Genomic DNA, 26253 nt, shown 5'->3' with positions numbered 1-26253 from the left:
AATAACTGACATGCTAGGTTGGCTACCCACCATGACAAGCTCCTAATTCAGGAATCATCTGAAATTACTTAAAGCAATTGCATCACTTAGTCATCAGGCAGAAAAGGCCAGTGTAGCACTGCTGGGAAAACAGCTAAAATCTGCAGCCAGACTTTGTTTTAAGACAGCAATGCAATGCAGAGAATAACAAAAGGAATGCTTCCAAGTTGGCACCTACAGAAGTCTTAACATCTTGAATGGCTTTTATCCTTTTACTTTATAAATCGATACCAGCCCTCTCTGAAGAACATCTCAGACACAAAGTTACTGGGTCCAAAGCCAAGAAAACTCACACGGATATTTTTCATTTGTTATAAAGAAGATTTTAACACATTATCAACCTCTGCTGAAACACCTAAACAATGAGAGATAATTTAGAACAGATACAGCACAGAAATCCCATGCAAATGAAACACAAGAAATTTTGACAAGACAAGCATAAATGGGAAATAAGGCTTAAGTCTACTAAATGTGAGGGCTTTTAAGAAGACATCTATAAACCAGCATTTTCTTGTGCAACTATAAATTAAATTACTTTATTGCATAATCCTGCCCAATATTTGCATGTTTCTTGTTGTCACGTCAGATTGGACAGAGGTAATATCCTCCCCACTGTATAAGGAGATGGGTGGGTGGTGGTGGAAATGCACTAGTACTCATATTCCTCCCATCCAAGATGCATCAACCCTGCAGTCTACCCTTCCCAAGAAACAACCAAACGAAACATTAAAAAGCCCCAAACATTGAGAACTTGCTCCTGCCTACCTATCAGCTTCTTTTACTATAACCCTTTTAACATCATCGAAACGTATGACCTCTCTATCCTGCATTAATCACTGCCTGTACACTCTGTTTGTCAAATACACGGTACTGTGTGAAAACCCTTGATTTATGTGCAATTCATACTACTTCATGGATATGTCTTCCTGATGCATCTCAGCTACCTTTACTGAAAAAACATTGCTTGTGTCTAGACAACTAATTAGTACAACTGGCCTTTTGATGTCCTTTGACATACCAGGAGGGAAAACGGGTGAGAATAAAGGGCATGCAAGAGGAAAATTTAAAAAAAAACACGTGTATGAAGCAAGTTCAGAAAGGATAAAAACAGAAAGGAATTCACTTGGGTAATAAGCTAAATTAACAGATAGATTCAGGAAGAAGAGGCTTTGCATCTGGCTGAATTTGAAAGGGTAGAGAAAGGGTTGTGTATATGCTCTTTTAAGGCAGCAGATTATTTTTGCTATATACAAGGAAGTATATAGCAAAAGTATCCCAGTAACAGTCTGTAGCTGTCCTGAATAAGCTACTTTCAGATAATTTCTACAGAAACACTTGACACTGTATGTAGAAGCAAATTTCATTGACATGTACAAAGACACATATGGGTAACTAAAGTGTTATGCCATGTAAACAGGGCTACACCAGCCAGACCAAATGCTTCTAAAGTTTTAGAAAAAAAATCAAACAAAAACCACAAAACAAAACACAAGTATGAGTAACTAACCTGTTCTACTCTCAACATGTCTATGATCTGATCAAACAATGGGGTTCTCAGCAAGTCTCGATGAATTAAGAGAGTTTCCAGAGCATTACAAGCAGCAGGATATTCACACTTTGAGTCTCGGACTGAGGTTTAAGAGTAAATAATTGGTTACATAAATACATACATATTTACAACAAATATTTTGGATATTATATGAATTATAAATTACCATAACTACATTGCATACTCTAAAGTTCAATTACACCCATGAGATTCAAATCACCCTCCCCCAGCTTACTTATTCGTGTGACCTTCTCAACACTGGCATCCGTGTCAACATACACGTGACAGATCCCTTCACTGTGTCCCATCACTGGGATTCCCTTAGCAGCTTTCTGGATATTCCTGACTAGCTGTGATGAACCACGTGGAATGATAAGATCTATCAGCTTATCCAAACGGCAGAGATCTTCTACTTCCTCTCTTGTGTTCACCTGTGGTAGTTGCAATACAAAGAGTTTACAGTTTGAACTCTCAAGTTTTGCCTACACTTTTTATACATAACATACCAAAGACATAGTTGATTTAACCCTAGGTGCTTACCAGTTGCACTGCATCTCTGACTCCGTGAATAGAGAGTGCTTCTTGTGTCAGATGATGAAGGATTTGATTGCTATTTGCTGCCTCTTTCCCTCCTTTAAGTAGTAAACCATTTCCACTGGCTATAGCCAAAGCAGACACCTGTCAAATGAGTTTATTACAGGGAAAAAAAAACAACCCTTAAATATCATTTGGTTCTTCTGTCAGAATAACACCCACAAAATAAGACCAGGATTTTTTGTTCAGATGATTTATTCAATATTTGTCTACAGTCTTCTTTTTTTGGCTCCAAAAGACCATTACAAGTAGCACCACATTTAACTCCAGAAATTAAATGTGCTAGTGTTTCAGGAACAAACTTGAGTTTTCAGGGTACTATTGCCATGGGAACACTACAGTGAACAAGTCAGAGGAAACTATGGACATAGTTTCATATGGCTTCATATGAATTGGGTAACTGTGTGGGGAATTACCCCAAGGAGAATAATTTCAGGAGCAAGAACTCTCGTCCCTAGCCATTCCAGCACAGAGTGCAAATAAGCTCTTCCTATGAACAGGAAAAACATTTTCATCATGCTGTCTAAAATAGCAGTCACAGACAGACAACACTTGCTCTAAGTGTGGAGAAAAAAAAATTTGAGACAATAGGCCCAGCATCATCTTTGCTTCCATGTTTATCACCAGAAGAACCCAACAGATATTGCTACCCTTCTGTTTAAAGTGTCAGATTTCACCCATTTAAGTCCAGCAACACAAGAGGTTTTCGTTCTTTTCTACCTAGGAGCATGTCAGACACAATAAATCTCTTTTTCAAAACTTATTTTACTTTTGTATCCTTTTTTGTACTCTTCATCCCAACTTCATTCACAATGGACTCACAATTTGTCCACCAACTTAAGTTAAAAAGCATGTACTCCTTCGGAAAACAAAATCACCTCTGCTCCAGAACCTTTAGAATAAACAAACTCAGTACTTTAAGTTATTTTGCTGTATTACTATCTTCTGGGAAAGATTATACATATCATCATCATCACCTGTATATACCATCACCAAACCTACACTCATCAGAGTATCTACTGTACATTGTTGAGATGCTGATGCCAAAATTAGCCAGGCTCACACCTAACAAGAAGTTAGCTTGGTGGCACACCTCAGATCCTGATTCATAAAATAACCAGCCAGATCTTTCCCCTTCTAGTATCAAATGGGTAATAATAATCACAATGCTGGATATTCTACCTCATTGGAAAAGAATATTGAAAAATAAGAAACACTTTAGAAAAACACACGGAAGTATAGCAGTCTGGGAAGTCTGCCTTACATAGCTATCGTGTGTCTTTTTAAATTATATAACTAGACATTAAAAAGCCGCCTGATTGTATTTTAAAAGTACCTTCTAAGTATCTGCCCCTCCAGATCAGTATCACAAATGAAAACTAAACAAATAAGCTTATTTAAATAAAGAGGCATAAGATTAAAAGAAAGGTTTTGATCTGGTTTGAAAAAAGGAGAAGAAAAAAATACCAAGAATTAAGACACAAAAATCAAAAACTTGTGTGATTAAAAGTAGGACACAAGGTAAGGGGTTTCAAAATGGTTCAGTCTCAAAGACTAATAGAGCATGACTATAGTTCAGAGCAACAACTGAATTTGGTGGAATTTATATAAAACAGTCTCTGAAGGATGCTTGCAATTTTGCCTTGTATTAGAGGCAAACATGCTGTTTGTATATGCTCACTAGAAGCTTATTAAATCTTAACCCAAACAAGCATGAGATGCAGTAGTAAACTAAGAGGAGGGAACTGCTCCTCTGCAATCAGAGACCCTCCTGCTATCAGATACAGGATGGGACAGAAATCATGCAATTCAAACACAGAGTTTTAAAGGTGATCCTCTGAAGTTGCATCAGGAAGCCCGATGTGAGTATGAGGACAGGAAATAGGCAAGAAGCACAGCAACTACCAAGACAAACTATCCCAAGCCTGTAAAACAAAGCAGGGGAAGGGAGGGCAGGGCAGGGAAGCCAACAGGAGTCAGTCTGCTGTTAGTTTTAAGACAGAGTGAAGAGAAAGAGGAAGACATCAGCTACACAAGGCAAGAGACCTGGGTTGAAGTCTAGGAAGACAAGACTAGAATTCAACAACGTAACGTACTGGTTATCGGTAACAAACTGAGCTGGTAGTCAAGGGAGACTAGTGCCCTTTTGTTTCTTCCTACAGCATACTCCTTTTCACTGTGAAATGGGGACTACTCACAAAAATCTGACATGAAGTAAAAACTGTCCACTAGTTGAGCCTCACATCCTCTTGAAGTGGCTGTACCCATCCTTTTCTACTCAAACACCTGCTCATATGTTAGAGAACTCCTCAATCAAGCTTCCGAGATACCTAATGTTAATTGTGGGAAGAAATGTTGATAATCAAGGGGTTTTTTTTGTTTTCATTTTAAAATCTACTTCAGTTGGTCAGTAAAGTAGTTAGGAGTAAGAAAGTAAGACCAAGGTTGCCTCTGCAGCATTAGTTCAGCACCCATATTGTCATGCATTTTATAACAGCATTTACTTACAGCAATACTTCCACACAGTGCTGCAAAGGAAGGCATTTGCCCTTAACACACCTGCCTTAATCCTGGCATAAGACAAATGATTAGCTGAACACTGCAGAAGCAAGTTCTGAAAAGATCTCTGCATAAAAAAATAGGGATGCCAACAAAATCAATTGTAGATGAATCCAAGCCAGAGTCCTTTGAAACAATACTTCTTGTAGTCTCTTACTTGCTCGCCAACAGAAATACCCAACAGTGTAATCTACCTTCCTTACATACCTGTGGAAGACAGTCAGGACGAGACTCAAAGATCACAAGAAGCACACCAATTGGCACTGTCACCTGCTCCAAATCCAGGTCTTTTGCTATGCGAGTTCGTCGAATCACACGGCCGACGCTGTCCTGCGAGGATGCTGCAATCTGACGCAGACCAATAGCCAAGCTGTTCAGCTTTGAAGTAGACAGACTTAGGCGTTTCAACAAAGGGAGTGCTAATCTCCCTAAAAGAAAGAATATGTGCTGAAGATAGATTGGTCTTCCTAGGCTCAAGCAAAAGCGACTTAAACGAGTGCTGAACCTAAGGAAAATTAAGGTATTTCCCACACCCTAGCAAGTAACCTACCTGAGATTAAACATACACAGCATTAAGTCCAGTAGTTACAATAAAAACCCTCAAATATGATGATTTCACCCACCACATTTTCAGTTAATGTGGTTTAAGCGCTTTGTGCATGAAGCAACTGCACAAACCATCAACACCCAGAAAGATAAAGTTTGTCCTATTTCATGTACTGAATGCATGACTGAATTTCTTACAAATTTCTACCTTTGCAGTACTTCTGGGAGGTCTGAGCAGTAATTTCATCTTTCCGTTTTACAAACAGAAAGCACAAAAGCACAGACACATGCATAGCATTTCTGTGCAGACTGGGCAAGAACAACTTGAATTTTTCTGTCTGAACATGTTCAAACAATAAGTTAACCCAGCAATGTCCCCTCAAATGCTCTGGTCAGTGGTGCCTTCCACAGAGTATTACAATTCATGATGTGTTCTTTTCACGTATTTGCTATGCCAACATATACACATCTCAATTCCAGCTTCTCAATGAATGCATCAATCTAACACCAAAGGATGGGTTTCATCTGAGCCACCTAAAGAGAACCTTCCTCAATCAGAAGGGGACACGGTTCTCTTTGGAGAGCATCAATTTAAGTGCCCTTCAGGAACCAAGTATTACATTAACCAGTCCAGAAAATACTCACTTTATGCATGACAGTAGGAGAGATATTTGCTCCATTCTTTCTTTTTTTTTTTTTTTAACAATACACCACTTGGTGTTTTGCACTGCCTCAGTATCTTCTCTGATGAAGGCATCTGTTTTATGCAATGAAGGAAGCTGCAGCTGTTTACACTGACAAGCTCTCGAATTCCTGGGTTCACTATTCCGTGTCACCCACACTGCCCAATCCCAGGTGACAGAAGATTGTAAGTTCTGCTCATTTGTCTTGAGGCCCAGAGAGGTCCAAGATCATAGCATTACTATGGAAGGATTTGAAACATTACCTTTATTTTCAGCCTCCTGCAAGTCCTTTTTGTTTGCCAAGAGAATGTCTTCTCTCTGGTCTGTTAGTAAGTCAGCAAGACGATAAATAATCTCTGCTCTCTGAAAGAGAAAACAGTTTCTGAACTGACTTCTTACTCAAAGTCCATGCTGTTAGACATCTAGCTCCTACAGTCCATTTATGCTGACCACATCCTCTCACTATCTTAATTCTCCTGATACCTGGCCAGCTGATTTTTCCAGCCTGCATCACATTGAAAAAGAAGACTGAACACTGCTTCAGCCTTTACCTTGCTTTTTATTATCTTGCTTTCCCTGCCCAGTCTTCTTCACCAAACTCACATGTCCTTCCCTTAAGGGCACCTTCTACCACATCATACCCACCCAGCTGCAGAGCAGTAATTGTCTACAGCTCTGCTCTTGTATACGTGTTGTATGCTGAACTCCACACAGGTGTGAATGGAGCAGGTTACTCCAGTCAATTCTTCAGCAGCTCTGATCACAATTCACTTCTGTGTGTTATTTGATGCTATCAAAATTTTTATAAACCCCACATGAAAGCCCTTATTACTTCACAGAGGAACACGATCTTTTTGCTTTTCTCATCTTTAAGCAGGCTACAATACCAACAATGCATCTGGCACAGAAGTAATAGATTCTTGTCCCAAAGGGCCCATCTATGTTGTAAGTCTGTGCTGTAAAACTTGCCACACATGCACAGTCTTAACGAGTTGGCCATATTGTTTTGTCACCTGCTCAGGCTGTAGAGCCGCCAAGGTCCTGCCACCAGCTCGAGCCATTTCAGCCTGCTGTTCTACAGTAGGGCCTGCAAAAAAACCCAAAAATATGCTATGCAGACAAAGTGAGCATTAGCCCGTTTGTCTTCCAATTCTTTGTTCAGAGCATGAAAGCTGGTACAGTTTTTAACAGACAAATTCAAGAAAAATCTTGTATTCTAAGACAGAAAAGTCTGTACCTGACATAAAAATACTGTTATGGTCCCTACATAAAAAATCATCACAAAGATTCTGTCCCTGTGTCACAGCAAATGTGCAGCATGTATCAAAGAGACCTGACAAAGGGCAAAAGAACAACAGGATAGCGAAGTCTCCAGGGCATAGTAAGCTACCAAAAGAAAAGAGGCAAATTTTGAAAAGTTTAAGTATCCAGCTGAGGAATGTATGCACGGGAACACACAAACAATAATGAAAGCCAAAACCCTAATAACAGCTCGCAGAAAAACTGCTTTCCCTCTGTCTTTCCTTGTATGCATTTTAGAAGCACGGTGCTGAAATTATATACAACAGGTTCTTTTCTGTTTCAAGTCACCGTGTTCAGGTAGCATTTCGGCAAAGAATTCACAAGTAGCTCGCAGATAAACTGTCATTTTTAACTCTCCTGAAATAGCCTGTAAACCAGGTGACTTGAACCCAACTTCCATTTAAGAAGGGTCCCATGGAAATTGCCAGAGTAGAAATTATAGAGGGGTATTTAAGACATCTTAAAACAGCTTTTTGAAGTGACATCATACTTTACAAAATACGGCATTTTTTACTCTTTTTTGAGAAAATGATGTATGTAAGCAGATATACTTGATTTTTAAAAGCTACTTGCATTTCCAAAGTGCGGGCTTTGGAAGATAGAAGACAAAGAGACGATTGGAGTAAACACCACAACAGTCCACAGGGACGGACTTTTGCTATTTACCATATTTGTGACTCAGAATGGGACCACAAGATTAAAAGCTTTACTGCTGATACCAGCTTATGATAGTGGGGCTAACCAAAAAGGCACTTGACCATAATGATGCGTGGGTTCAAAGGATGATTTGACATACTTACACAAGAAATCCACTAAGGATTATTATACACAAAGAAATTCACTTGGCTTGAAGTGCAAGTCAAAGGTATCACTCCAGTATCTATTCTGCTAAGTCATGGATCTTTGGTCTGATTTTATCCAGCAATCATTACACAGTTCCAGCAATGCAGTGGCAGGAAAACATTCCTACCTACCATACCAGAAGACTGAGTCATAAAAGAATTTATGATAAAAAATAAACCTAAACACGACCTTAGTTCAGCAGCACATTCTATGTCCATATTTTCACACTGAAATCATGGATACTTGATGATAACTCCCAAGACTACAAAAGGCAAAATTTCTACTCTATTCATTGCATTCTTCAAATGCAAGTCTAATGCACCAGTTTATCAGTTGGAGGGAAGAAGAGCAGGGAATTCAGCAGTTTCTATCCCTATTTTAGAAAATACCTTTCAAAATCCATTCTGCAAGCAGAGGGTGGTTTCTCAGTTATTGCAGACAAATTTTAACTCTAGTTTTTCAGGAAATCTCTACAGCTCTCAAGGTACATATTACCTCTGTACTCACCTGCAGGTTTTACCTCTGAAAAAAAAGTTCCAACTTTTTTCCCTTCTACAATATCTGTGATGACATGGCCTGAGATCTTTGGGTGGGTTCCATTTGCAATCACTACAGAAGTACCTCCTTGCAGGGCCCACAGAGCTGCTTTCACCTACAGCAAAGGACAGAGCCAGTTGCAAGAGATTCATTTGTTATTTGGATCACCACTCTCAACAAGATTTCTTGGCCCACTCTGATGTCCAGATTGATCACTTACACTTTCAAAGAGCATTCAACACAGTTCAAGAATTTCTGAACTTCAGTGTTGGAATACTGAAATTTGCTTAGTCCTTCTACAGTATGTTAAGTTTACATCAGGATTAGCTTATTAGTAAGGATCCTTTGAAATCCTGGTGTAATGACTAGTCCTAAGATTAGCCTCTTTCCACATTTTTGAGCAGAACACCATTTCTCTCAAATCCCAGATGCTACTTGCCGAAGAGGTACTGCCAGTGGTTTCCTTCATTTTTCTTCCCAGTCAAGGTTTGGGCAGTATTATCCACTGCTATATTTAAGTATGTGTCATTTATTTAATTGTGAAAGCTTCTCTGATTACTCACTTATGCTTTCCTAATATGGTCGTACAATTTGGTACTATGACACAAATGTCATATAGGCCTATCATATCAAACTCAGCTACCGAAAGACCATCAACTGCTTCACTGTTGCTCAAATTTCATGCTGAAAATCGAGATTTGTTCTTTGAGCTACCATCTGTTTCCTATTATTGATGCTACAGTTTTCCAAAAATGTCGCCTACCTTCTCAACTGCAGCAAATTTTTGTTACAACACCTGCATCAAGATTTGCCTCTATGGGACTCAAAAGACACCAAATAACTCTAACAGATTATTACTTTTACAATAAAAGTACTCTCTGACCTTGGCAGCTTTACCTTCAATACCTGGAATTGTTTAAACTTATCCTAGAAGACAGATAAGGGAAAGTAATTTCTGAATTAGCTTTGTACATCCCATAGTTACAAATGCCTCCTCCTTTTACCACCTTCCAGTCCACGCTCTGATACTCAAGAGTGTGCCTTACCTGACTCTTCAGGAAAGGGAATAATCAGTGACATAACTGGTAAAGATTTTTACTTTGGTCTTTTCCTGCTTAGTCAAGATCTACTTTGGTTTTTACAGACAACTTTCCAGATACATCCCTGGGAAACCTGCAGCAATTAATACTACAGTAGTGGGTATCTCAGCCTCATGAGGGACATATATGGTGAAGTCTCATAACGCACCCATGTTTATGTACTCACAGCAATGAATACTGAGACCAGCTGACTGTACACAGCACTAAATATAATCCACCTGAACAGCAGCACAAAGCATAATCATCTCAGGTAGCTCCCTTTCCTTCCCAAATACGAAGCAAATGTTCCATATTTCTACCTTGGCTTCCATGCCACCCATTCCCACTCGGGATTTGGTTCCAAATGTTACAGACTGCTGGTCTCCTGGGTAGAATATGTCAATAAGCTTTGCGTCATCAGACCCTGGAGGGCTGTCAAAGAGTCCTGAAATAAATAGTAAAAATCAGTTATATACCCTCATGTCCAAAGCTCACCCATGAAAAAAGAAAAAAACCCAACAAAAACAACCAACATGAGGCTAAAAAGCTGTGTTCCACTTTATAGGATTGAAAACTTCCATTTTTTTTGTGGAACTGAAAGCACAAAGTACTTAACTGGCAGACCCGAAAGGTACAGGTTTATTGAAAGCCTAAAAAACAAAAAAGCAAAAACCCACACGCGGAATAGCAGCAAGCAAGCTTGGAGGTAATGACATTTGCTTGAGGTTTGAGACAGTTTGCAGGTTTTAGATGTTCAAAGTCAGGGCTTACATACACACAAACCTCCAACTGAAAAGGCAAAGAATAGTCCTCCTCACCAAAGACTCAGATGACATTCTTGAATGGCAGGTTGCACAGTGAGAAAGCAGGCAATTCAGAAATATGTAAAAAGGGTAACTATTGAATTCTACTAAGAAGAAACACAACACTACTGAGACATACTCTTATTAATATTTTTTAAAATCAAGCAATTTAATGTAACTATGCTTGGAGTTGAATGACACTTTGGTTTACCTAACATATTAAACTTCAACTCCACCACTACGCTTCCCAGAAATTCTATGTGAACAAATACTGCCACAACAAATTAGAGAGCACAGGCACAGTCTATCTGTGTCCAGCCTTGATAGCTTGGGAAGTAGAGGACACACATCTTTCCATAAACAAGTTGTCACATTGAATGAATAAGCTTGGAGGACAGGTGTGCTGGTTTTTGGGTTTTTTTACAAACTGTTTTGACTATTGCTTTTATGAGTTGTTCTAAGACAGTCATTTTGACTAGAATCAAGCATGAAACCCGGCTGTATCTGCTAAAAGAAACTGTGATTATGGAAAGACACCTCATTCCTCCTCAGGGCCTCAAGCATGTGTGGAGTTCCAGGATCTACTGAAAGAAACCCATCTGAAGAAGATGAAAAGACTATGTGACTTGGGTGATGTGGACTGCATTGATATGAAACTGTATCCACTACCCTCCTCTCTGTAGATAAGGAAGTTCAACATCCATAGGTGACAAGCTTATGTCACAACAACACAGCTCAGAAGACTAGAGCAGTGTAAGCCAAAAGTAAAGGAGACAGAAAAAGCTAGCAAGACCCAGGTATCTGGAAAACAATGACCAGGACTTGCAATACACTGAAAATTCACTGACAGAACTTGCTGCCAGAAGAAACAAACTACTGCAGAACAGTATTTGGTTTATACTCCTGATTCAAGACACATAGCTTTTATCCTGCATACTACTCCTGACTATCATACAACTCTCGGAAGCTAGCAGAAGTACCACAGTACATGTGGTATTGTGGGTTCTGGAATAGGTCTCAGGTTCACGTGCATTCTCACCTACGCAGATTCAACAGTGTGTCAGACAGTCTTTGGCTAATGCCACAGCGTCAACATTGGGTATAGGCCTTAAGGAGTTATTGCAGTACATTGCAATTGTCCTTGTAAAAGAGATGAACTGAAGAGCTCAGTAAAACAGGAAAAGAGGTTGGTTTGACAATCTGATGTGCTTCACTAAAACCAGAAATTAAAGAAATTACTCACAAACCTTCTACATCTGAAAGAACAATCAAGAGGTCGGTTTTCATTTCCACAGCCAGTCGCGCTGCCAGACTGTCGTTATCCTTCACACTAATAACCTGCAATACACATGCGTACCAGAAGCAGTGAATAGTGCGAGGAACTAAGAAATATGTGGTGCCAACACAAAAAAAACAATCTACCTCAGCACTAACAAATCCTTCTGAGCTACTTTTTCCACACCCACTGGAAACTTCAAAGGTGATCTTGTGATACGCTTTAGTAAAGTGGTATCCAAATAACAAGCTGGGTGAGCAGTACCTGCATTCTCCACCTTAATGCTCAGATTAACTGACACTGTTTTAAGAAGGGGTGCTGGCTTAGATGACCTGCAGAGGCATGCTTTCTTTCAGTAAAGCAGACAATATTTGCCCTGGTTACACCCTACAACACCGTATCATGCCAAATACAGACAAGTCAACATAGCCTTCCAGTACCCTCTGTCCACATACTAATTCTGTATCTTAGTTTCTCTGCTGTAGACTTCAGAGGTCCCCGGTTATGGCGCTAGTCAAGTACACATCAGCATTGTACCCTCTGCAAGCAGGACCCCCCACCCCCTTGCAATACTTTACCCACATTTACCCCCTGCAGATCACTGTTTGGCTCTGGAGGTGGAACAACTGCATCATTAGTGTTAATTATAGGGACAATATTCATCCTTAAAAGCTCATGTAATGTTCCATTTAAGTTGCGACGCTTCTGTTCATCATGGAAATCCAGATTGGTGACTAAAATCTAAAAGGAAGAAAGAAATTACTTAGCCTACCACCTTTCCTATGAGAACATTATATAAACTTATGTACTAACATGACATAACACAGTCATGCTTTTTGGGTCACTAAAGAAATAAAAGCCACATTTAAAAGATATAGAATACAAGCCACAAATATTCTTTCCACAACATTATCAGGTTTATTCCACTGAAGCCTGTAATAGGCTATCTCAAGCTGATAGGTCACACCCTCCAAGAATGAACTTGGAAAAAAAGATTGTAATCAGAACATAGATGCTGATGATAACTACTAAGACCCTAGACAATTCAATAAATTGCTCAAGATGTTGCCTTTCCAGTTTTTCCTCCCGCCTTAATGTTCCTACTTGTAGCAAGCAGAAGGGATGCTTTATATCAAGACTTTTCTTCTGCTCACTAGAACTCACCTGTTCTTCTGAAATAATCTTGCCTCCTGCATGCAGATAGCATCCCTTTCTTTTGGTGTTTTAAGACAAAAAAACCCCTCAATGTCTGCTCTGGAGAGACTTTTGTTGTTGTTGTTCTTACTCTGTCATTGAACATTTGAGAACTAAGCAAACAACTACACCACTCAAATGTTACAATAGCACTTGGAATCAATGTCTATGCTGTTTTTTGGCACGGGCAATTAATTCTTTTATATCAAAGGAATGATAGTTGTCTACAGATTTGAATAAGACTACAATCCAGCATGACCTATAGTGATTTTTAGCTGTATGATAAACAATTTGGCCATACCAGCTCTACCATATTACAGTAAGAAGACTTCATACTAGGCTCCTAAATTCGTGAGAAGTGTCTAAACAAATAAGGCCTTACAGTTAAAGCAATTCTGTATTTTCAGAGTATCTAAGATAAGCAAAGCCTTTTTAAGAGTAGTTCAGCTGATACAGTTCCAGCCTTAGGTGTAAGACCCAGGCCAGGGATATCATCTCCTGCAAGTTGGAAAGGTTCGCAGTGCAGACGGACAGCAAGTTCTAAAGTGTGGATACGCACTTCCGTCAGCTTTACAAAATGTGTCGCAGTTTAGTCACTTGTGGTTTTTAAACCCTCACTTTGGACCACCAACTTTAGCTTTTGCGAAGAGATCTTAACAGACCCTCCCCACTACAAAAGAGCAGGACACACCTGAACTCCAATAAGAAAAAGCATATTCATTTTATCTTGACAATAGATAACTCCATTTCAGAAATATTTAACAAGGCACTCTTGTATAAGCTACCATTTATGTGACAATAATAAGCTCCAAAAGTAGCAAGTCAGTCTAGGAAAGAAGGAACTCCTTACTTGAGCAGCACAGATGCTGTACTGTGTAAACATGGCCTCATACAGAGCCATTAGTCCACTCTGCCCAGCTGCTGCACAGGCTCGGGCCTCCAAGACTGGAATAGCCTACAAAGACAAAGAGCAGCTGTCAGGCAGTGACTTGAACAGGTAGTACACAACACTCAAGGAAAAGCAGGAGTGCCACCAGCCTCTCACCATATCTTTTAGCTGACTCTGGCCTGAATGAAGTGCTTGCCTCACACTCTGAGAAAGCAAGATCTCATGACGCAACCGCTGCTTTCCAAAAGCTACAGCCCCACTGGTGACAATCATCATCTCTCGTCCCTGATTCTGCAGCACTGAGACCTGTAAATACAGGAAATAAGAAATAGGGCCTGGCATACGATCAAGTTAGAGCAAGACAGTTCTGGCTACTATAACCTTATGCTCACCAACTCCTGCTGACACAAGCGTTTTGATTTCTCTATGGATGTGCAAAGCAAGGCAATCAGCCTTCAAGATACTTCTGCACACCTTCCTAGCCACTTGGGAGCTGTGCCAAGGACGACATGCAATCTATAACTTCTGATAAACCATCTTTTCACAATAACAGCTTTTGTGACAAAAACATGCTTGAATCCATCTATTCCCAAAGCTACCATTATACAGTAACTTTGAATTCTGGAAGTGAAGAGGCCAACTCTCAATAGTAAAGCTTCCGATTACTTCCTCCTTACATGTATCTGGCCAGATTCCTTTCAAAACCCCAAAGCTAAATGTCTTACATGAATTTAATATATTACGTTAACTTTATTTCCCAGAAAGGACATGTCCAGTGCTCGCCAAGATAACCCTTTCATTTTAAAGAAGAACTACATGAGTTGATCCCATCAGTTTTTCCTACAAGTAATGAGGTTTCAGGCTTTTCTCTGGAACAACTCTGCAAATGCTCAGTTGATCAAGAACAAAGGGTTGACTTATTTGTTTTGCAGAGTTCCCATACTTCAGTGCCACCTTCCCACTAGAGACAACTAATGCCCCAGCCATGCCTTACTTATTGCATAAAAACCTCACTGTGCAAATCTCTCCCTCTATACTGGGTTTGGCCAAGGTGAAGTTAGCTTTCCTTATAGGGGTCTGTATGATACTGTGTTTTGGATTTCAGCTCTAAAACAGTTTTGTAAAATTCCAACGTTTTGCCTATTGCTAAATAGTGCCTGTACAGCATCAAAGCCTTATCTTTCCCCCATGCTGAGCAGCACTTGCACAGCCATCAAAGCTTTCCTTGTTCCACTTCCCAGCAGGTAGGCTAGCAGCTGGGCACGAAGTTCAAAGAGGACACGTTTGAGACAGCTGACCTTAAACTAGCCAGAGGGACTTCTCACACCACATAATGTCATGCACAGTAATAAAATTAGAGTTACAGAATAGCAAAACACAGGAGATTGTCTTCCAAGGTGGCCACCACTCAAGGACTAGCAGGGTGGCGTCAGTCTGCTTATGTGAGGTACTGAGTGCCATCACTGATTTCTTTTCCCCTCTCCTTCACTTCTTAAACTGTCTTTATTTCAACCCATGAGTTTTCTTACTTTTGCTCTTCTCATTTTCTTCCCAATCCCACTGCTGGTGGGGCAGAGGTGAGGGGAGCAAACAAAAACCTGTGTGGATGCTTAGCTAGCTGATGGTCACAATCAACCCACCACACCTTCAAAAAACAATTTACTGAGTTACATGGTTCATAGTACTGCAGCATGGGGGTTGGAAGGGGAAAGGCTAACACATTGTTTTAAAGAACTATCAGTACTTTACGATGGTTCACTACAGTCTTCTGTAACATCCAACAATCACTGAGTACCTGAAGTTAACACAAATGGTCAGTCACAGAATTACCTGCTCTACAATAGAAGCCAGCCTCCCAAGGGCCAAGCCACACTCATCCCCTCGAGTAACAACAGCACTACCCAGCTTTACTACAATCCGCTTTGCATGCTTCAGCTCACTGCGGTGTGCAAATGATTTTCCATGTGCACGGCTGAGTGGCATGGTGATAAATGGAATGTTGCTCCAACAACGGATGGATTCATTCCTTAACCTTTGGTTATGGCAAGGGACATCTGTGGATAAAGAAAAAAAGAAAAGAAAAAGCAGTTGTAAGTGTTTCATTCAGACTTTTAACCCTTCACAATACACACGTCTCAGTGACTGGGAACGAGAAGCTAGCTTTCAATTCACCAAAACAAACTGAGAAACAGGAGTGTCTGAGCAGCACTAACCATACCTAACGTATAGAAGGCAATATCCCATGCATCACAGAGCTCTGACTCTGGGAATCTAGAAGACCAAACTGAAAGACACTGTGAAAGAGCATATATAGCTCACATCTCAAGGACTAGTTTAGAAAACAATCTCCTTTGCCTTGCCTCATTAGATACAGTTAAGAGAGTTTTCCAGGCTAAAGTAGCACAGAGAGCTTGACTGTTAGAAAAGAAACAGCTTTTACAACATCTTGAAGCCAGGTATTTTTGCACACTGCTCAGCTAGGGAGAATTGAAGGGAGAAGACGGACATAGGAGCTCAACATCGCATGGTGGTGTTCAAGCCCTGGAACAGGCCTCCTGAAGATGTGCTTGTGCTCCAAGCCTGTCAATGTTCAGGAGGCATTTGGACAACGTCCACAATGTGCTTTAGCTTTGGGCAGTCCCGAAGCATCAAGCTGTGGGACTAGGTGACCACTCTAAGAGTCTTACAACTAACTATTCTATTCTAGTCAATCCTAGCCAATGTATCATCTGAAGATGCAGAGGCTTCTTTACAACCCAGTAAACTGAATTCTATGCCATGGTCAGAGTTACCTGATTTTATTTCACATCTTCAGTATCTCTAATTTTGGTGCTCTATAATACGAAATAGATTCATTTATAAGTTAAAGTGCCTATTCTTGGTGTTACTGGAGAAAGACAGGAATGAACATTGTGCTACATAGAAGAAAAACTTGTAATTTAACAATGTTTTAATTAAATAAATCTTTTGTTCATTATACACACAGAAGAAGCTTAAATGACTAATCATAAATGAAGGCTGCACTAACATGTCCCACATACAAAAAAAGAAAATGGAATTTAGAGAGGAGTTTCATTTACCCCAATTTTCACGAGGGAATACCTGTGAATGTAAATAAGGTCTACAATACATAGGAAAGACTGGACAAAGGAGTACAATTTGACTGTTATTTCCAGCCTTACTCCTTACTGTTTAGTACTACTATTTAGTATTTGCCTAACCTACACAGTATAACCAGAAAGGAGTTAATTTCCAGTTCTCTTGGCTTCAGGGTTTAGAAAGCTCCAAGAAGACAGCTGTTGAGAAATAACCAGTATCTGAAAAGAAACCATTTATTTTTTCAGAAAAATAAGGGAAAAGACAACAGTTCTAGAACAAGCAGAGAATTCAATTCATCTCCACTAAAGTCCTAATCATTAATCTTCCTCTGTGGCTGCATAAATCTATCTTTTTCAGTTATTTTACATGGGACTGAGATGTGAAATCAGCTCCCACGTTACACATGCAAAACGTTTCTGGAAATGCAAACCCATTAACTTGCTGCACATGCAATCAGGGAGGAACTGACATAGCCATCCAGTCCAGGTTTTGGACAAGTAGGTTTAAAGGCATTCCAGTTTTTATATCCCATACCTGTAAACAGTTTCACTTCCTTAATAAAGGAAGGGAAACATATGAAACACACTTAAGCATTTGGCACCGCAGATCCTTCTATGTAGCCTGCACAAGGCTTGCTTCTCAGGAGTAAAGAAGCAGAATTTCAAAATACACAAGCTGAACAGAACAGAAAAAAAACGTGGAGAAAAAACAGAAAACAGTGGAGAACAGAAAAAAAATCCCCGTGATATATGATCACTGCAGCTTTAGATCACAACTGATGAAGTGGCAAGAGTTGCTCCACTGCTGGATACTGTCAATACTTGGGAACAAACTTCTCATAGTTAGCACTATGAAAATTACTGACTTCAGAAAATGTGGAATATTTAGAAATATTACAAATACAGAAGTCAACAGAGCTGTAGCTCATAAAGAACAAGTTTAGAATTTTCAAGATTTTAACATCTAATTCATATAATCATTAATAAAAGAGAACTGATAACACACAGACTAGTGGGAAATTAATCTTGTATGCAATGGTAAACAGTTACTCTCTTGATATAATAGAGTTTATCTATCCTTGCCTTTTCTATTTCAGGCCACTAATCAAGCAGACACTGAATGGTTAAGTTAGGTTTTCAGGGAAGAACTATTTACAGGGCACCTATGTATTTACACTCAGGTTTCCTGCATGCATCTTTCCACTTGAATCTAATCCAAGTAAATTTGAGTTTTGCTCTATGCTTTACTCAAGACATCTGAAAATGCAGATGGTGGAGCAGACACAATCAGATCTTGTTTTCCAGGAATGTATGAGATTGAAATAAAGAACTTTTACAGCACAAGTACTTTCATAACTGATTTTTTTTCCTCGAAATGCATGTCAGAATGAAAAACACACAGACATCCATGTGAATATTACTGAGCTAAGGGAGAAAGTAACACTGAGAAAGTAGAGCTTCAACTGCAGTTCACTTCAGAGGTTGTAAGTTTTGAATGATGTTAATGAGATGATTTTCCTTTCAACATAGGAAAGAGCATAGGCATGCCCAGACACATACTGACCAACATTTTAGAAATGTGTGCTTTCTCTCATACATACATAAACGGGAAATGGCTGCGATGGCATGTGGCGGTAACACAAAGCACCATCCAGGGGAACGGACAAGAGGGCTCAGAGCAGCTCGACACAACATTTTGAGATGCCTTCTGCAAATCAAGGATATCTGCAAGTTAAAACGAAGGGGGGGGAAGGGGGAAAACTGGTTAAATATCAATTACTTTCCATCCATATTTCTCTCCTCGCCCACTCCCCCAGTCCAACTCCTCTTTGTCCCATACCATCCTAGTACAATTTCTTCGTGCCCACTCTCCACTCTGCAGAATTTGCACAGAGACTATGATATAGAAGAACTGAAGGCCCCTCTCCCCTACCTGCTGCCAGATCTTTATTAAAGGTAAAGAATAAAACATGGCTCCCTGAGAAGGGAAAACACTATTAGCAAATGTACCTACAATGGATAAAAGTCATAATTTTGTTCACGGAGAAGCCTGGAAGAAAAAAAAAATAGAGAGAGAGAGGTTGTATCATCCAGAGTTCTCTGTACACCCCACAACAGAGCATCTACTATACTTCCAATGAATCTCAGCCCTATTCAATATAGGAAATATGCTCATTCACTTTTCCCTGAGCACTATCGAATTATGAGATCTTATCCATGATTACAAGTAAGAACACAAATTTCCAAGAACATGGCATTAGTTTCCCTTGACTGAACCTGTAAACACTCAGGATTCTTCTAACTCTAAAATTCACTAGAGCAAGTACACAGCAAACAAGGGATACACAATTAGCCATTTCCTGTGACAGGTCTAGTCGAAGTAATGCATATAGTCTCACCAAGGAAACAAACGAGATTAAAAAGAATCCAGTTCTCCCAGATGGTATTTAAACCACGAAAACTCTCCTTCCCCTTTTACAAAACTTTGCTTCCTTTACTTGCTTTCAATCCATTTCCCTGCACCATTGAAACAAAGCAAACAAAACCGCACAAATTATGGTACAGAGAAAGCACTGAAAAGAGGACAAGGAGATCTTATAGTAACTGTACTGGAAGACTGCTATGACAAATACCACGACATTTACAGCACTGACAGTTCTGGTATACGTGTACATGAATACTTGAAGGGGCCTCATTTCCCTGCATCAGTGTATTATTATCGCTCATTATAATCCTTAAATATACACCTCTACATTAGACAAGGCAGCCACCAGCACATAATGTTTCTCCTGTTTAGTCTAGTAAAGCTTGCATTGCATGGCATTTTAATAATATTAATCTGCAATGTCCCTCCAGTTCTGTATTTCATCTGAAATGGCAATACTGGCCACTGCCAGGATGAGGCAGACAAAGGACTCTGAGCAGATCATGCAACTAAGCAAGCAGTCAAAGTTTTCTTCTCATAACATGGTAAGCTTAAAGAAGCTGGGGAACGGTACTAATCAGACATTACCCCTCTGAACCCTTACCAGGCACCTCATGCACCTGCCTCCAGGGTTGCACAATTCCCACTGTTCATGTTTCAGCCTTCCACCTTGAAGCTCCCCTTGACCTCTACAGTCAGACACTGTCTTCTCAAGAGGGTCTTAGCTGTGCCGCAGAGAGATGCTCAAAATCCAGCAGCTCCTGATATGAGCTGGCAAACACCAGGTCCTTTATCCAGAACCGCTGCCACCACAAATATCCTGAGTGGAACTGCCCATTCCCCTTCGGCTCCCTTTACAGACTGTGCCGCTTAGGGGACAGAAACAGGCACTCTACTGGAAGTTTCACCTCCAGACACTTTCTGTTACCTCTCCTGTCAGGCCTTCAACTCCTGCTATAGTAATAACCTTCAGCTGGTGCTTCACTGTAACAGAATACAGACCCACGCTGGCCAGATCAAGCTGTGCCATCTCCTTGGCTGCTCCTACTGACCGGCTGGAGAACCACTTCATGTTCTCACTACAGGTTGCTTGCAATTAAGAGCAACCTTGTCCTTCTGGAAGACTGTCTCCTGTTTCCCTTTGCCAGACACAACTTTGCCAAAACAAAGCAAATGATGAAGAGTGAGAAGTCAGACAGTGTGAATCTTTTGAAGGAAAAAGATTAGAAAAAAAAGCACATTTTTGAAACTAGATTGTGAGAAAAGGCAAGTTAACAAGAAAACAGAGAGTTTAAAGAAGCAGCAGGTATCAATATGTGAAATGGAAATGGATGCTGCCAAGAAAGCACAGACAGAGCACAGTTTACGGTATGATGTAAACTACAGGCTTTCTTTCAGGCTAATCAAACTCCTTTCTCTCCTCTCACTCTAGGATTTAAAGGTAATTTCAATCCTCATTTTCCATTCCACTTGCATTTCCACCACTTCCATAGCTGGAATGGTTCTGATATTCAGTAACAAACAAATTTTAAAAGGTATATAATTAAAAATAAGATTAAAAAAAAAAAGTACAACTTTCCTGCCTTACTTGGAGGAAGCAATGAATAAAAAGCAAAATGCATTATTCAGGTACTTCTCCTAGCATCAGCTTAAAAAAATTTTTTGTCACTGCTAGAAAAACCTAATTCTTCCAAACTACTCTCCAAATATGACCTTTAAAAATATCCTTTTCCTATTACCTCTTTAATGAAAGTTATCCTTGTATTATTGCTCATAGAAAGCGATAGCATCACCCAGTTTTCATGTATTTATTATCTTAAAAACAGCTGTGAAGTAGCACTGTACATTTAGACACTGTTCCAGATCAGTGTAAAGAGACTTAAGTTAGCTTCCAAAGCAATCAACTATCCCAAACCCTAAACTTGTGCCTTGAACACCAACAGTCTATAACCCTTTTTTCAGTCTATTGACTGCAAAGCCATAGCATGTCCACAATTATTTGCAGTGAGTTGATTAAATTAAACTAAATAAACTGTTTTCACAGATATAAAGGCAAATACCTCAGAGTGTTAGGACATTCCACAAGTGAAAAAAATCTCCAAATCAAACTCTGATCGACAGAACTATTTTGCAAAACACTTAAGCACAGAAGCAGAGATAAATCAAGTTCAAAGGAAATGCACAGAATTTCTACGAAGCAAGTCTTTACCACAACACAAATTTTAAGTCCTCAGTAACATTCAGAAGCTTTTACTATTTAAACAGCTTCATTACCTTACCAACTGAAACGTTTGCAAGGGAAAAAAAAAAAAATCGATCTGCAGCTCTTTGTGCAAACTTCAACCCTAGAAACCTTCCCAGAGGGAAGCCAGTTCAGAAGAACTGACTAAAAGAAAGGAAGACTTCAAATAAATGGTCTTTAGAGCAGGTCGCATATAGGTTCACCCGGGTTCTGCAGATGGTATACGCACAGAGAAGAGGCAATTCAAAGCACCAAGCACCATGCGATTCCTTTCTCTCAAGAACGCATCCCAGCACTTACAGTGCGGTCACGGCAGTACTGCCTGGCGCGGCGGAGCAGCACCTTGTCCTGGCCTCGGAACCCTTCCGAGTGCCCGAGCGCCTCACAGGGCACTACCCGCAGGAGCTTGGTGTTACTCCATTTTGTCAGACCCAGTCTATAAATCACTTCTGCGGCACAAGAGGGGCTGTGCAGCAGCAGCACCGGCGGCAGGGCCGGGCCCTCGGCGGCCTCCCTGCGGAGGGGTAGCCGAGGGGCCGCGCGGGTCTCCCCGGGGCTTTGGCACCCCCGCCCGAGCGCCGCGAACCCCCGCGCCCTCCGCACCTGCCGCGGTCCCGAGGAGCAGCACGCGCGGGGAGCCGGAGACAGACGCGCCGCGCTCCCGCCGCCGCGGCCTCCGCTGAGCCGCCGCAGCCAATCCCCGCCCGGAGCGACCTCGGCCGCAGCCAATCCGCGGCCGCGGCGGCACCAGCCACGTCACGTCACCGGCGGCCGCCTCGCCACCCCCGCACGCGCTCCTTCCCCGCCTCCGGCTGTCCCGGCAGATGATGTAATTCCAGTCCACGTTGCAGCACAAAATCCTGGCCTTTGCAAGTTACAGCCTTAACAACTGTTTTTTGTCTAGCTCCAGACTAGTCCAGACAGCCCTACCCACAGAACAGGCTACTGAGCCATCTCCCACAGCGGCCTCCCTTAACCTGGATTCTCCTCGCTCTCACATGTTTGCAGTCTGGTGCAGATAGCAGATGAAATCCAGTCAGCCAATCTTCTTAGAGTGACTTTAGTTTCTCAGGCCGTTTACATCCTTTCTTTTCTCCACTGCAGCCCAAACATCTTCACAAGTGCAAGAGTGCTGGCTTTGCTCTCTGCTTACCTCCCACATCCCATTTGAATTCACTTCTAAATTAACAGAATCAGGATAATTTAGAACTATAGAATATCCTGGGCTGTAGAAGACCCACAGGGATCATCAAATCCAGCTCCTGGCCCTGCGTAGGACAGCCCCAACCATCACACCACTTGTCCAAAAGTACCTTAAGCTCTGTCAGCCTTGGGGCCATGACCACTGCCCCGGGGAGCCTGTTCCAGTGGCCAACCAACCTCTAGGCAAAAAACCTTTTCCTGGTATCCAGCCTAAACCTCCCTTGACACAGCTCCAGCACTTTCCTCAGGTCCTGTCACTGGTCAGAGAGAGCAGAGATCATTGCCTGCCCCTCCGCTGCCCCTCAGGAGGAAGCTGCAGAGTGTGACGAGGTCTTCCCTCAGTCTCCTCCAGACTGAACAAGCCAAGTGCCCTCAGCAGCTCTTCATATGGCTTCCCTTGAGACCCTTCACCATCTCTGTAGCCCTCTTTTGGATGCTCTCCAATAGCTCAGTACCTTCCTTATGTTATGGTGCCAGAACGGCACCCAGTAAGTGTGAACTGCACACATTTAGGCTGGAAAACCTCTTTAAGATCATTGAGTCCAACCATAAGCCTAACACCATCAACTCCACCAATCCTGCACGTGGCCAATCTGCAACCGTGGTGGCCCTAATCCACCCCTGTCACATCTACGCAGCCAGGAAGAGCACTGCCAGCTGCCACGGGCTCTGCCGGGTGTTTTAGATCCCTCCAGAGATGGTGACTCTACCACTGCTGTGAGCAGTCTGTGCCTTTTCCAATGCCTGACCACCCTTTCTGTGAAGACATTTTTTCCTAATATCCAACCTAAACCTCCCTTGGCACTTGTTGAGGCCATTTCCTCTCATCCCGTCACTGGTTCCTGGGGAACAGAGCCAGACTCCCACCTGGCTGCATCCTCCTGTCAGGGAGTTGTAGAGAGCAATAAGGTCCCCTCCAAGCCCCCTTTTCTTCAGGCTGAAGCTACCTCAGCTGCTCCTCATGAGACTTGTGCTCCAGACCCTTCCCCAGCCCCATTCCCTTCTCTGGACACACTCTAGTCCCTCAATGTACTTCTTAACAGTTGAAAGGCCCCAAACTGACTTCAGGATTCAAGCTGCAGCCTCACCAGTGCCCAGTAAAGTGGAATGGTCACTACCCTGGGCATGTGGCCACACCATGGCTGATACAAGCCAGCTGCCATTGGTGTTCTTCACCACCTGGGCTCATAGTTCAGCCACTATCAACCAGCACCCCCCTGGTCCTTTCCTGCCGGGCACCTTCCTGTCATTCCTCCCCCAGTCTGGAGCACTCCATGGGGTTGCTGTCACTCATGGGCAGGACCCAGCACTTCACCTTGTTGACCTTCATACCACTGGCCTTGGCCCATCAATCCAGCCTGTCCAGATCCTTCTGCAGAGCCTTCCTGCACAACAGCAGATAAACACTTCTGCCCAGCTCAGTGGCATTGGCAAGCACTCATCATTGCAATTGGTAGAAACCACAATTCTACAGTTTTTCATCTTTAAAGACACCACAAAATCCACAGTAATCCCCCAGTTTAACTCAGACACTAGTTATACTGTTTTCTGTCCCTACCTACGTAATATTACCACTATTATATTCCTATTAGAATTCAAACAAATTCCAACAGTATCAATTCCCATACTGTTGCAAGGGAGTTGTTCTGTGGGCTATTTTTGTTTATTTGTTTAGGGGGCTGTTTATTTTTTAGTTTTGTTTTTATAAATTGTTAACACATCACCTTATAGGATCAGGAAACAATCTTAAATGAAGGTCTCAAAATCGTGGAGAAAACTTCACAAAGGCAGAAGAATATTCAAGTGGTGGGAAGTGGAGTTCAAGACATTTGGAAAAACTTCAGTGTCTCAAGAATTAACAGAAAATCCAACTCACAATTATCTGACATTAACATATCACTTTCTCCAAACAAGGGAAATTAGACAACTCTCCCCCTAAAAAGAAGAAAAAATACCAAAACTACACAATGCTCCCCATCCTTCTCCCCCCAAAAAACCCCAAACAAACAAAAAAACCATACCCCAAAAATAAGGTCATCACTTTGTTAGAAGACTATTTGGAGATCTTTACTTTGCCAGAAGTGGGATTTGGTTTAATCATCACAGTGCACGTAAGCCCTGCTCTCCCCCTCCTCCCCACTCCCAATTAGTAGCAATTGCAGAAAAAAAACAATGACAACACCAGAATGTTGGTCACTCACTCATAAAAAAAACCACAGCAGTGATTAAAGGTGTATCACAGCAGTTGATTTTTTTTTCTTATTAAGACAAGCCTTTTTTATATTAAGTCAAGCCTTTCAGGAGGTGGGCTTTGATGATCCTTGTGGGTCCCTTTCAACACAGAATATTCTGTGATTCATTTCGAATAGCTAACAAGAAATGGAAATGCTCTCATTTTAAGCTTACCTGGCCAATTTTTAGCATGCGCAACTTCTTTGAACTGTGCTTCCAAATAAAAAGCAACAGGTTCCCCATAACCATTTCACATACTGAGGAGCTGCTTTTCTCTTTCAGATACTAATCTGACCTCTGGTTTTGAGTAAGAGAAAAGGCGTACAAAATAAATCAGTATTTCATTTGCCACATGAAAACAGTAGTTTTTATGGAAGGATTCTTGTTAGAGGCAGGGAATGCTAGATTTACTACATGGTCAGCAGTTACTTACCTCAGTGTACTTTGCAGGCATAGTAAGAAGTGAGCAATGTAAAACTGTGGTTTCAGACAGTTAAAAGGTAGTGAACCTTCAGTAATCCTAAAGAGAGTTCCATCTTCAAGAAAAAGCATGGAACTATCCTGATGGTAATAACCACATGTGTAGGCACACATGCTACGGTCCACTTACCTGCATCCCAGACGTAATTGCAAGAAACATAAGTACATCTCTGTGCAAATACTTTATTCCCCAGATAAAAAAGACAAAAAAAGGAAAAAAATTCACACAGCGTAGCTGCTTTAATAAAGCTTTCTAAGTGACGAACATAAGGACAGGTTAATTTAATCATGCACAAGTCCTCATTAACAAACCTCAAGATAGGATTAATTAGCATCTTTCAAGCTTTTCCTTCCTCCTAACATCTCTTTACTCTTGCCTCAATCAAATCTTGCTACTTTCTTCTACCACCTGTTTTGAGCACTGAGCAGCAAAACATCAGGTTCCACAACCTGTTAAGATAAAGATGATACAACTAGCATCCCAGTTCTGTTCCAGTTTTCCTACACCCATCAAATGAAGGTTGTACAATTGCCAAACATCACTCAGGAAAACAAAATAAAACTCGTAGGTAGAGCAGCAGTCTGTCAGATGCCCAGATAAAGTACATCGGTAGGACAAGAAAGCAATCAAAACTAGCTGAATACTCCCCTAGTTGCCAGCTTTGTGGAGACTGAGGTTA

The 26253-nt window shown here is 41.2% G+C and overlaps 1 protein-coding gene across 4 annotated transcripts in view; it reads right to left on the bottom strand.

Annotated features, from left to right (window-relative positions):
* The window catches only part of ALDH18A1 (aldehyde dehydrogenase 18 family member A1), a 31781-nt gene that overhangs the window by 3531 nt on the left and 1997 nt on the right, over nt 1–26253 (bottom strand). The window contains exons 1-15 of one of the 4 annotated variants that reach the window (XM_082285642.1): nt 19002–19035; nt 18593–18716; nt 15724–15947; nt 14050–14199; nt 13855–13959; nt 12393–12551; nt 11782–11872; nt 10052–10176; nt 8623–8767; nt 6984–7057; nt 6234–6333; nt 4949–5169; nt 2129–2266; nt 1824–2019; nt 1547–1668 (exon numbers count right to left, since the gene is read on the bottom strand). In XM_082285642.1, the coding sequence (XP_082141768.1) occupies nt 1547–1668; nt 1824–2019; nt 2129–2266; nt 4949–5169; nt 6234–6333; nt 6984–7057; nt 8623–8767; nt 10052–10176; nt 11782–11872; nt 12393–12551; nt 13855–13959; nt 14050–14199; nt 15724–15947; nt 18593–18686 (1944 nt within the window). In that variant the 5' untranslated portion in view covers nt 18687–18716; nt 19002–19035. Of the gene's footprint in view, nt 1–1546; nt 1669–1823; nt 2020–2128; nt 2267–4948; nt 5170–6233; nt 6334–6983; nt 7058–8622; nt 8768–10051; nt 10177–11781; nt 11873–12392; nt 12552–13854; nt 13960–14049; nt 14200–15723; nt 15948–18592; nt 18717–19001; nt 19036–26253 lie in introns of those variants that run through there. The other 3 variants (XM_082285645.1, XM_082285644.1, XM_082285643.1) reach the window with 3 other exon arrangements.

This window comes from Coloeus monedula, assembly GCF_965178545.1.
Source record: "Coloeus monedula genome assembly, chromosome: 8".
Classification (NCBI taxonomy): Eukaryota; Metazoa; Chordata; class Aves; order Passeriformes; family Corvidae; genus Coloeus; species Coloeus monedula.
The sequence above is the reverse complement of the archived record's forward strand: the minus strand, read 5'-3'. Positions and strand labels throughout refer to the sequence as shown.